Source organism: Nelumbo nucifera, chromosome 5, assembly GCF_055504915.1.
Source record: "Nelumbo nucifera cultivar China Antique chromosome 5, China Antique-T2T, whole genome shotgun sequence".
Taxonomy (NCBI): Eukaryota; Viridiplantae; Streptophyta; class Magnoliopsida; order Proteales; family Nelumbonaceae; genus Nelumbo; species Nelumbo nucifera.
Window position 1 is genome coordinate 78,843,236 of NC_142653.1, and position 12,478 is coordinate 78,855,713.

A 12,478-nucleotide genomic window follows, 5' to 3' on the forward strand; every position below is an offset into this window, starting at 1 on the left:
GTTTACCCCTTCCATTTTCAATTTAATAAAGGAGAACTGCTACTGGAATCACCCTTATCCATCAAGCATACATACATTGACCGTCTGTATTCAGATTCCTGAACAGGCGACTCACATTTTCTCTTATATTTTATTGTTACTTTCCAACTTTTAGCAAGGAGTTGCCTTGATCTTTGATGCGGCACGGTCATGGTGTGGTAGATGGATGATGTTGGTTTCTGCAAGAAATTAGAAACCTGGTTGAGTGGTTGTCCTTCAATACGCTACATCCAACAAACAAGAAACAGGAGGACAGGTTCCAGGCAGGACTGCAGATATCACTATGGTCTCAAGTATATGCCCATATTTTTCTTTTCATCATTATCAAGATGGAAATGTACTTTTCCCTCATTAAGAGAATCATAAACCATACACATACACATTTTTTTAATCAAGTGGAGATGGGGATTGATGATGAATAAAAGGCTTGAGGACCATGATATTTTCATTCTTGGTGGGACCCATCTTGGCTGGCTTTGCGTGTGCTGTGATTAGGCCTCAAGGGGGTTCTCCTCCTCACTCCACCACACTCGTACTAGGAGAAGGGTCTTCTCACATTCTTGCCACCCACAATCCCATCAGGCAATGGAGAAGGTAATAATACATAGAAATAGAAATCATTTAAAAATATGTTGGGAATTGGAATCCCCCTTTTGGTTAAATTTCAGCTTTCCTTCCTCTTTAGCCTTTCCCTCTCTTGCAATGCCAACAAACACTCCATGTGCTTGAGCTTCCCCATCCTTTAACCCTTTTGCTCCTTTACCAGGAAAGAATCTTTCTTTAATATGAATACGTGAATGTGTGTGTATGTGGGTAGAGAGAGAGAGAGAGGCACGTGCAGTTCCAAATCATACAACTTCTTCTGCCACTTCATGTGCGTCAATCACCACAACCACAACCACCTCATAATATTATTCTTCCTTTCCTTCTCTTTCTAACCCACATATCAAACTAATCTTAAAGTTGTATTGCATTCCGTCCCTCCTCCTTTCTCTCTTTTCTCTATATCTTTCTCCATTCATCCATACCCAGAGAGAAGACAGAAGAGACTACCCAACAGCATTAATCCATGTACTGAGAGAGATGAGTACTGGTTCAGCAGCAGCAGCTTGCACTAGATCCTGGTAAGTATAATTTCATTTGACAACCCAAAGAACTCTTTCCCTTTTAATTTTAAGTGGGTTGTTTGGTTGATTGTGTTTTTGAGTCTGTGAAGGTCCATTAGTGAAGATTCACTGAGGAGATACGTCTATTTCGCGAGTGAGAGCTGCATTCAGGAGCTGCTATCAGCGTCAGTCTCAAACAGGGTGGGAAACGGCAATGATGGCTGGAAGGTTCTAGCACTTGACAACGGTGTGGAGATATCAAAGCGGCGCTCTGGTTCTCTTCACATCTTTCGTAGCCGTTGGCTTCTCAGATCAGTCTCTCCACAACAATTTATCACTGTAGCCAATGCCATCGATGCAGCAAAGGTGAGATTCATCAGTCTCCCCTTGCCTTGCAGCTGGTTAGCAGGATATATCTTTATATTTTCTAGCTTCAGCCCTGAGAAGACCCAATGATAAAGTTGTGAATGAATTGTTTCTACTTCTCATTGCATGCAAAACTTTTATCTAAAGTTTTGATTTATCATTTCACAAGATTTCCAACAACACACCGATTCATTGAGTTCATAAAAGGTTTGGCCGGCCAGTTTTTCATTGCTTAATAAAAAGGCAACTTTCTTTTTTAATACTTAATTGTTTCAGTTTTTTGTTTTATATAAAAATGGAAATTAAAAAACCATTGCTTTCTGGTGTCTGTTAGAAAGACTCAACTTCTGGAAAACCATAACTTTTCTTCTTCTTCTTCTTCTCTCTCTCTCTCTCTCTCTCCTGCAAGAACTGGCTCTTCATCATGTACAGCTTCACATATTTCTTTTTTTGTATGTTTTTTTTTCCTGCAACTAATGGCTCATCAATCTTCATGTATTATAGATCACACTATATTAATACCAATTCCTTTTTGTTCTTTTTTTTCATTGTTTTTTTTTGAGGCTGCAGCAATGGGACCCTGATCTGGTGGAGGCCAAATACATAAAAGATCTTGATGAAAACCTGAGCATCATCCGTCTAAGGTTTGGAGACAGCTCAAAACCCCTATTTAAGAACAGAGAATTCATCGTCTATGAGCGACGAGAGACCATGGATGATGGAACCTTGGTATGTAAAACTAGAATTTACACGAACCCTTTTAGTCTTAAATTCCAGTCAATTAATTTCTTCAACTCCTTAGGCTGCAGTGTAAGTTGAGAGTTCAGACTACGACAGCAGCTTTAATGGGGTTCATATAATATGTATAGGTGGTTGCTGTTGCGTCTCTGCCAAAAGAGATAGCTGCTGGGTTGCAGCCAAAACAAAATAATTCCATCCGAGGACTGCTGCTTCAGTCAGGATGGGTTGTAGAGAAGCTTGAAAACGATTCTTGTGTGGTAACTTACGTGGTTCAGGTAATTTTTTTTGTTCGTTTATTTGTTAATTGAACAACTGTGAATTGTTTATGTGTTGGCTCTTGCTCTCCATATGGTCCATACATTTAATTATTTTCTGGGTTCTTTCTTGCTTCCAGTTGGATCCAGCAGGTTGGCTTCCCAAGTGCTTTGTGAATCGACTTAACACCAAGTTGGTCATGATCATCGACAACCTTAAGAAACTAGCGCAAGCTTGTCCCACTAATGGTGGCATCTGATGGGTTGTTAAAAAGTTTCTAAAGAAATAGCAGTATATAAAATATACAATATATATAGTAATAACTTACAGTTTACTCTCTCTCTCTCTCCTAAATGGTTTTAATTAGTATCTCATAGTTGGTCCCTTGAATAAAGCTGTTCACAAGGTTCAAACGGATATATTGATAGATATACATACGGTACACAATCATGGGCCTACAACCATATCCCAATGTATTGGTACATATTGATGGGATTAACTGAATCAATATGCTGTGGAACCAATAATAAGGCTCCACACCAGTTATAAAATAGAGTCCGGATTTCTTGCCCACACAAACTCTGCCCCGTTTACCCATATAACATTGCAGTATTATACATGGAGAACATCTCATCTCAATTTACGGGGATAGTGTGTTGTGGGTAAATATGGGCAGAGTTCTGGTGGACAGGAGATCTAGAATGATTTCCTATAAATGGTCTGATTCAAAGTTTGAAACCTAAAACAATTTCTATCTATGCATATTGCCCCTTTGAATTACATCAATCTGCAACTGGTTAATTTTCAGTTCATCAGTATGGTTTTTTAATATATTTTTTTTAAATCATGTATTGATTCATTAAAACTTTCAGTGTAAATTCAAGAATGGTAGGATGGGCCCATCATCCATTTGAATTTGAGATGACCCTGCTATATAAACCAGTACAACATTAAGGAAAGATAAGACAAGCCTGGCGTTTCCATGAGCCTGTATAAATGACCCCTCAGTTGGGGCAAGTGCGGATGCAACGACCACTAGTCAAGTCTTAAGAGGCCATTATTGTGTCAGTTGAACCGAATTGATTTCGACCTTGGGAGTCAAATTGTCTATTGCCAATCTGAATAACTGGGTCTTTTTTCTTTTCCTTGAGAGAGAACAAAAATTAAGTTCTACTTGACCAACCAGCCTTTTGGCGTATAGAAAACGCCCAAACCAGCTCAAACCAGCTAAGAGATCTCTCTCTCTCTCTGATTTTCATTATTTGTCACATTTTGTCATCATCATCCTCATACAAGCCTTATCCCAGTTACATGGGGTCCCCTGTATAAATCATGTTTCGCCATTCCATTCTTTTTAATGTCATGAAAAGAGAAATCAAGATTTATCAAGAAAAATTTGACAAAAGTTTTGGTGTTACTACCGATCTGATACAACCCTACTCCTTTTATCTTGGCTTGTAAAAGATGGACTTATAACTTGTCACTTTTTGCATCAGAAACAATTAGAAGGGTGAAAACAAAGTTTTTGCTGTAAAAAGGTAGAAATAGTAATTAAAATATTCTATTCAAAATTTTCGTAGGGCTCCGTTTGTTTGCGATACAAACGCCGAACGAGATATTTATGTACCTGATTCGTGTTTGCGAGTGTTTGTTTGATATGTAAAAAAGTAATGATTGCCAGATCAAAAATGTATTTTTCGACACTTTTGTACTCTGAAAAGAGAGTATTACTGTACTTATTTTTTGTATACAATTTTGTGTTGTTTTGATAATTAACTTTTTGACCAAAGTTAAGGCATTGGAGCATAAGATAGTTGGAGCATTTAATGATGGGCCTACATTTTGCACAAATTTCAAACAAACAAGACGAGAGTAAAAATAAATTAAAATGTGAACCATGCTTGCATTCATGAACCGAAAAAGGATAAATATGCAGTGTACATATTTACGTTTGCATTGCAACCAAACGCAGTCTAGAGAACAAAGAGAACCTAAAGAAGTACTTTTCCTTGCCATTGCATTACAATCAGATGGCTAAGGTCTTTTTCAATTCAAATCCAAATCCAAACCAGTCGGTGATTTACATTCTATCTCTTTATAATTGGATTAAATATGGATCCACTCCAATAATGTTTAAAAATATGCTTATATCTATATACAATTTATCTTTTATATATTATTAAAATTCCTTTAAATTTTGTATATTTTATATTAAGTTAAAGTTTCATGGAGGATATTAATGCAATTTATTCATGACATGAAACATCAAAGTCATCTTAGTTGATTTTGATTTTGTAAATTTTTACTTCAACTTTAAATGATATTCAATCTGAATATTAACTAGGGCAGCGAACAGGTCGAATTAAATAGGATATAGGTAGATCCAAAATTGATTCATTTGTATTCAAATCCGTATGGGATCTTACCATGGATTTATATTGGATTCAAATCAAATTTGGATTGTAATAGGATATTAAATGTATAAACAAATCAAACTGAAAATGATAAAATATTATATATTATTAATATATTGAGCTAAATGACTTTGACATTGTAATTCAAAAACAAAATGAATTGAAAATTATTTGTATGAAATTTGAACCTATGACAATTTGGTAAAATACAAAATTTAGAATCCGTTTGGTTTTTAATCAGATTTGGAATTGGAATTAAAATCACTCAGAATTGGAATCGAAATGGTTTATTTCTATAGTCTGTTTGGTTCAGACAAGAATCGAAATGAAGATTGAAATCAATTGAAATGAGATTTCATTCCCAAGGGAGAAAGAGGGAATGACCATTCCCTCAAATAGGAGAATGTCAATCCACCGAGAATGTGAACGAGATTCCAATTCCACCCAACTAAACAGTTGGAATCGAATTCAGTTGGATTATATCAGATCGGATGGGGTGAATCCGTACTGATTCAAATATAAACAAATTGAATTTGGATTACCTTTAATTGGATCGAATTCAAATTCAAATTTGAACAATCAGATACCGTTGGCAGCCTTAATATTAACAAATCAATTTGGCATCAAGATCATTTGATTTGATTCAATCGGTTTGCAGTCCTTGGTAGGTCATTATGTCCAAAACATGGGATACAACAAGGTTTTGGGGTTAGACTCAATTATGGGTCTTGTGTATCCGAAGCCTAGAATTAAACCAAAGGTTAAGGTATCACTGTAAAATATAGTCTTAATGGGCCTCATTCCCGATCAGTACCCTGTATTATGGCTCGAGTGACAATTTGGTCCCCGAACTTTAAAATGTGACAATTCAATATTCAAACTTTCAAAATGTGACAATTCAATACCTGAATTTTCAAAATGTGACAATCCAGTACCTGCTGTTAACCAGTATGTTAATCAACTGTTAAGTGACATTTGAAAAGTCCAAAATGTCCTTTGATGTGGCGTAATCCGGTTGCTCCTTGCTGGATATGATCTGGCTGCCAGCAACGATGAGAACTAGGTTCCTAAAAGAGATGAGTCAGAGATCTTGGGGTGGCTTACCCGGCGAGGATACTCCGATGGCTAAGTTAGAGCACAGTAGTAGTAGAGAGAGCTTGAAGATGATATTAGAGCATGAGAGAGCTAGAGAGCAGGGGTTACCACCTCTTCCTTCAGCCTCTTTTCACATACCTTTGCCCCTGGGGGGTGAGGTCTTTATATACTGAAGTCCTCGTGGGTTAGGTGGAGCAGTTCCTGGATCCTAGCTGTGATGGGACTGGCTTGCGTGTTAGGTGGATGAAATGCCATCAAACGGTAAAACTGTCCCTTCTCGTCAGAACGAGGAGTGGGTGAGCTAATATAGCCGTTACAAGTCACAATCCCGTAAAATGCGGGGTACAGTGGTGAGCTCCTCGAGGTTGTCAGGTTGGCGCCTTTGTTAGGCCACCAGGTCGGTGCCTGGGCCAAGCCGCCAGCTCGTGCTAGGGCCAGGTCGCGCCAGGGTCAGGCTGCCAGCTTGTGCCAAGGCCAGGCTGCCAGCTCATGTCAAGGCCAGGCTGCCAGCTCGTGTCAAGGCCAGGCTACCAGCTCGTGCCTGTGCCAGGCCGCGCCTGTGCCAGGTCGTGTCTGTGGGACACCATCATCTTAGCAAAGGCAAGTTGTTGCCAAAGTGGTCCCGGGTGTCACCTAGTTGTTCTGAGTTGCCAGGCTACAAGATGGTGGGTACCTGTGGCGAGCTGCCTGTGGCGAGCTGCCTAGTGGCGAGCTTCCTGTGGCAAGTGTTATGGTCACAACATCCGGCAAGGCACCGCGGCGCAGTCATAGGCAGCAGCCCGCACAATAGGCCGCACAACAGTGGGCACCGCCTGGCAGCACTGCAGCATGCACCGCCGATAGCGCGCAGCACGCATCGCCAGGCAGCAGCGCACACCGCACGGCAGCACGCACCATGCACACACTCGGCACCGCACGGCAGCGGCACCACGGCGCGCAGCACGCACCGCCAGGTAGCAGCGCGCACCGCACGCACTGCACGCCAGCACTCACCATGCACACGCCCGGCACCATGGCGCGCAGCACGCACCGCTAGGTAGCAGCGCGCACCGCACGCACTGCACGCCAGCACGCACCGCGCACACACCCGGTACCGCACGGTAGCAGCACCATGAGGCGCACGCACGGCAGCGCGTACGCTCTGCGCGCACGCATCGCGCGGCAGCCAGTAGCAGCAGTAGAGCGGGGCCCACACGACAGCTCATAGGGGTGGGCCCACCCTTATCTGGACACATCAAGCCAACTCGCCGCCAGCTTACCTTATCCTTATCTTATCCCTTATCCCTTAGCTTTATCTTAATCTCATCTTTATCTTATCTTAAGTAAGAGTGAGTTACCAATAGGAATAGGTAATTAGGAGTTTGAGTTCAAGTTGGAGTTTGAGTTTAATTAGGAATTTCCTTCTGTAAGCTCCTATTTAAGGAGCCACGAATTGAAATAAAGCATCCAGTTTTCCAGCCAAGAAAAGAGTGAGGAGAGTTCGGGTGGTCTCTTGGACAAATCACCCATTCAGTTTCCGTAATCGGGTCTGCAAGCAAGGGAAGGCGCAAGGGGAAGCAGGGCTTTCGCACCGTGGACCGACCCGTGACGGGATCCTACGTGCGGGACCATAACATATTGGTATCAGAGCCAAACGTCATGGGCGATATGGAGAAGTTGTCTTCCAAGGTCTACGAACTGGAACACCAACTTGCAGAAACCAGCATGGAGGTTCGTGAAGTCAGGGAAGACGTCCGGGAGATGCGACGCCTGCTGGAAGCATTCCTCTCCAATAAAGAAATGAGTCCGGAGGGAATCGCCAACACAAACAGACGCCGTCCGGACTGGGCAGAGGCATGCAGCGAACAACAGATCGCTGCCCCTACAGCCGTAGTTAATTCCAAGGATGAGCGCACGGAGGATGAAACTGTAAAGTCTCCTCTTTTGGCCAGGGACGATGACACGAACATTATAGTAGAACCTACTGAATGCGCTCCTTTGACGAAGGCAGGTGGGCTTGGCAATGTTGCTGGGGCTTTGCCGAAGGCCTTGGCTCAGTGTGGACATAAAGTTATGGTTGCGGCACCACCGTATGGTAACTATACAGAAATCCAAGAAATAGGAGTGCGCAAGAGATGTAAGGTGGAGGGGCAGGATATAGAGGTAATTTTTTTCCAAGCTTATATTGATGACATAGATTTTGTGTTCATGGACAGCCCTATGTTTTGTAATATTGAGGAAAAAATATTTGGGGAAGGCCGAGAGGATATTTTAAAACGCATGGTCCTCTTCGGTAAGGACACTCTTGAGGTCCTCTTCTGTAAGCATACCCGGTACAACATTCTTATGATCCACAACAGAGCACAACGGGGTCATGGTCCAGTACGTGATTTCTGTTATGTGGACCTTCCACAAAACTATTTCAAACTATATGACCCAGGAGGTAGGGAACACTTCAATGTCCTTGCGGCTGGCCTGAGTGCAGCAGAGCGTGTAGTCACTATAAGCCATGGCTATGCCTGGGAGCGGGAAACAAAAGAAAGTGGCTGGGATCGGCACCAAATAATCCAGCGTGACGCAGGGAGAGACGGGGCAGTCCCTGTTGTTCAAACTGTTGCTGGACTGAGAAATTGTGTGCAGTCGTTGGATCCATTCGCAGAATCCCAAGCCATGTATCCAGGACACGAGCTTGAGGACAAGCTCGTAGTCCGGGAGGGGTGTAATGTTATGGTCACACCATCCGGCAAGGCACCGCGGCGCAGTCATAGGCAGCAGCCCGGACAACAGGCCGCACAACAGTGGGCACCGCTTGGCAGCACTGCAGCATGCACTGTCGATAGCGCGCAGCACGCATCGCCAGACAACAGCGCACACCGCACGGCAGCACGCACCATGCACACACCTGGCACCACGGCGCGCAGCACGCACCGCCAGGTAACAGCGCGCACCGCACGCACTGCACACTAGCACGCACCATGCACACGCCCGGCACCGCACGGCAGCGGCACCATGGCGCGCAACACGCACCGCCAGGTAGCAGCGCGCACTGCACGCACTACACGCCAGCACGCACCGCGCACACACCCGGTACCGCATGGTAGCAGCACCATGAGGCGCGCGCACGGTAGCGGCACCCTGAGGCGCGCGTACGATCTGCACGCACGCATCGCGCGGCAGCCAGCAGCAGCAGTAGAGCGGGGCCCACACGACAACTCATAGGGGTGGGCCCACCCTTATCTGGATACATCAAGCCAACTCGCCGCCAGCTTACCTTATCCTTATCTTATCCCTTATCCCTTAGCTTTATCTTAATCTCATCTTTATCTTATCTTAAGTAAGAGTGAGTTACCAATAGGAGTAGGTAATTAGGAGTTTGAGTTCAAGTTGGAGTTTGAGTTTAATTAGGAATTTCCTTCTGTAAGCTCCTATTTAAGGAGCCACGAATTGAAATAAAGCATCCAGTTTTTCAGCCAAGAAAAGAGTGAGGAGAGTTCGGGTGGTCTCTTGGACAAATCACCCCAAGGGAGAGTTTGGGTGGTCTCTTGGACAAATCACCCATTCAGTTTCCGTAATCGGGTCTACAAGCAAGGGAAGGCGCAAGGGGAAGCAGGACTTTCGCACCGTGGACCGACCCGTGACGGGATCTTACGTGCGGGACCATAACAGCAAGCTGCCTGGGAAGTGTTGCATGGTGGCAAGCTGCCTAGTGGTGAGTTGCCTGTGAAGTGCTACATGATGGCGAGCTACTTGTGGCGAGCTCGAGCTATCTAGCTATCAAGGGGCTGCACTTAGTTGGCATGAGGTGCCAGGTGTCACAATGTCATTGGAGGGCCAAATACGCCCTCATCATTTGCCCCCCACTTCCGAGCTGAAAGTAACTCGGCGAAGGGAGTAGATTTCTCCTTTTGGCCTGTAATTTGACGAGCTCATAAGCGCTGATTCAGATTCTTAGGCTCTGGGAGCTGCTTGGAAGTGAGTTGCCCGTGGGGCGTCGAGGTCTCTGCCAGTTCGGTACTTTAGCCCTTAGATTCTAGGAGCGACTTGTAGTCTACTCTCCTTGACTTTGCCCATGTCGACAGGTCGACTGGGTCTTGAGCAGTAGTGTTGCCCATGTTACAAATTAGTGCATCTTACTTAGTCAAACTTCTGTTGCTATTTCTTAGGCATAGACTAAGTCAGTATGAGCTGTTTCTATTGCTATTTCTTAGGCATAGACTAAGTCAGTATGAGCTATCAAATAACAGAGTAGTTACTCTGCTATAATAGATTTTTATGCTAAGTAGTTGATTGTTTTAAGGAAAAGTTGTTATGTTTAAATCTATAAATTTCAGCAGTCTAATGTATTTTGAGTGTGCTTCAATAAAAAGATATTCAGTTTATTCTCCAAATATCAGTACTTCCCTTAATCAATTTATGCTCTTTTGTGTTATGGTATCAGAGCCACGTTGAGATTCTTGTTTATTTCACTCTTCTTGTCTATCAAGTTCATCTTGTTGGAGAAGATTGAAACTCAAAATGGAATTCAATGGGGGAAGCAGTTCTAACACACAATATGGTGTGGAGAAACTTGTAGGCACAAACTACAGGTATTGGAGAATGTGCATGGAGGCCTTTCTTCAAGGTCAAGATCTTTGGGAACTAGTTTTCGGTGTTGATGAAATTCCAGCTGACACTCCTGAAAATGCTGAGTCACGAAGGAAATGGAAGATCAAATGTGGTAAGGCATTATTTGCTCTAAGAACATCAATCAGCAAGGAGTTCATTGATCATGTTCGTGATGTTAGTTCACCAAAGGAAGTTTGGGATACTCTTGAGAGACTGTTCTCTAAGAAGAATACAGCAAGACTATAGTTCTTGGAAAATGAGTTGGCTATGTTGAAGCAAGAAGGTATGTCAATCTCAGAATATTTCCTTCGCGTCAAGAATATTTGCGTTGAAATTTCTGAGCTAGATCCCAAAGAAAAGATTAGTGATGCTCGTCTACGACGGTTTCTCATTCGTGGATTGAAGACGAAATACACGCCCTTCATTACATCCATTCAAGGATGGGAAAAACAACCATCTGTTGAAGAATTAGAGAGCTTGCTCTCTAACCAGGAGGCCTTAGCTAAGCAAATGGCTAAGAATTTCAATTCAGAACGTGATGATGTTCTCTTTTCCAAAGCAAAGTTTTCTGAAGGCAGCATGAATGAGAAGAAGGGCAATGGAAATAGCCCACAAGGTAATAAATCTTTTAAGTGTTACAGGTTTGGGAAGCTTGGGCATATTAAGAGAATTTGTCGTGTAAAGCTCTCCAAAGCAAATATTGCTTGTGATGAAGATGAAGATGACCAACTCAACTGGGAGCAATGCTTCACTACTGAGGTGATTGAAGGAAGAAATAACATTGCTCGCAAATCAGCACCAAATAAAACTGCAGTCAACTACGTCAAAGATGAATGGATCATTGATTCTGGTTGCTCACATCATGTGACCGGAAATGATTCACTATTCTTAGAGTTGCATAAACATAATGGAGAACGAGTCATTGTTACAGCTGACAACTCAACCTATCCGGTGGTACAAGAAGGTGTTGTGAAGATTGGTGCCGATAACGCAAGTATTTAGTTGAATGATGTCTACCATGTACCAGGTTTGAAGAAAAACTTAGTTTCAGTTTCTCAAATTACTGATTATGGAAAATATGTTTTGTTTGGCCCAAACAATGTGAAAGTACTTGATAATGTGAAAAATATTGGGGCTGATGTTGTTCTCTCTAGTGAAAAGAAAGACTCTTTATTTGTCATGTCGGTGGGGGAGGCATATGTGAAGAAGACGAGCCAAGCTAATAGTGCAGCAATCTGGCATGCTAGGTTGGGACATGTAGGTTATCAAATGCTGCAACAAATTTCTTCGTAGATGTTGTTAGATGGCATACCAGATCTTCAAAATATACAAGAAAATATGATTTGTCAAGGCTGCCAATATGGAAAATCACATCGACTTCCTTTCAAAAGCTCGTCAAATTGCAGATCCACTTTGTTTGAATTAGTTCATACTGATCTGATGGGGCCAACTAGAACACCAAGTTACAGCGGTTATCTTTTCGTCATGGTGTTGGTAGACGATCATTCTAGGTATACCTGGATATATTTCTTAAAAGTGAAGAGAGAAGCATTATCTAAGTTTGTTGAATTCAATAAGGCTGTAGAAAAGGAATTTGGACAGAAAATCAAATGTTTGAGGAGCGATAATGGCGGTGAATTCATGTTAGCTGATTTCTTTCAATATTGTGACAGCAATGGTATTCAACGACAAATGACGTGTTCGAACACCCCTCAGCAAAATGGGGTTGTAGAAAGGAAGTTGGCACATCTTACATCAATCAGTCTTTCATGGCTACATGAGAAAAATCTTCCTAGAGAGCTTTGGGCAGAAGCAGTTCAATGTGCATGTCATGTGATAAATAGGCTACCTCCTTGGCCAGGTAAAGAAAAGGCTCCA

At 42.8% G+C, this 12,478-nt stretch overlaps 2 protein-coding genes across 2 annotated transcripts; both read left to right on the forward strand.

Moving 5' to 3' along the window:
• Positions 1-8: 8 nt before the first annotated feature.
• LOC104593888 (Polyketide cyclase/dehydrase and lipid transport superfamily protein) lies at positions 9-2,846 on the forward strand. Its single transcript, XM_010253954.3, has 5 exons — positions 9-1,163; positions 1,256-1,511; positions 2,082-2,240; positions 2,381-2,527; positions 2,647-2,846. Exons 1-5 carry the CDS (start codon positions 1,123-1,125, stop codon positions 2,764-2,766), a joined length of 723 nt encoding a protein of 240 aa, XP_010252256.1. The 5' UTR covers positions 9-1,122; the 3' UTR covers positions 2,767-2,846.
• A 7,664-nt stretch (positions 2,847-10,510) lies between these two features.
• LOC148791919 (uncharacterized) lies at positions 10,511-11,602 on the forward strand. Its single transcript, XM_088888329.1, has 2 exons — positions 10,511-10,774; positions 10,877-11,602. The coding sequence occupies exons 1-2, from the start codon at positions 10,511-10,513 to the stop codon at positions 11,600-11,602; spliced, it is 990 nt and encodes a 329-aa protein (XP_088744455.1).
• Positions 11,603-12,478: the final 876 nt, after the last annotated feature.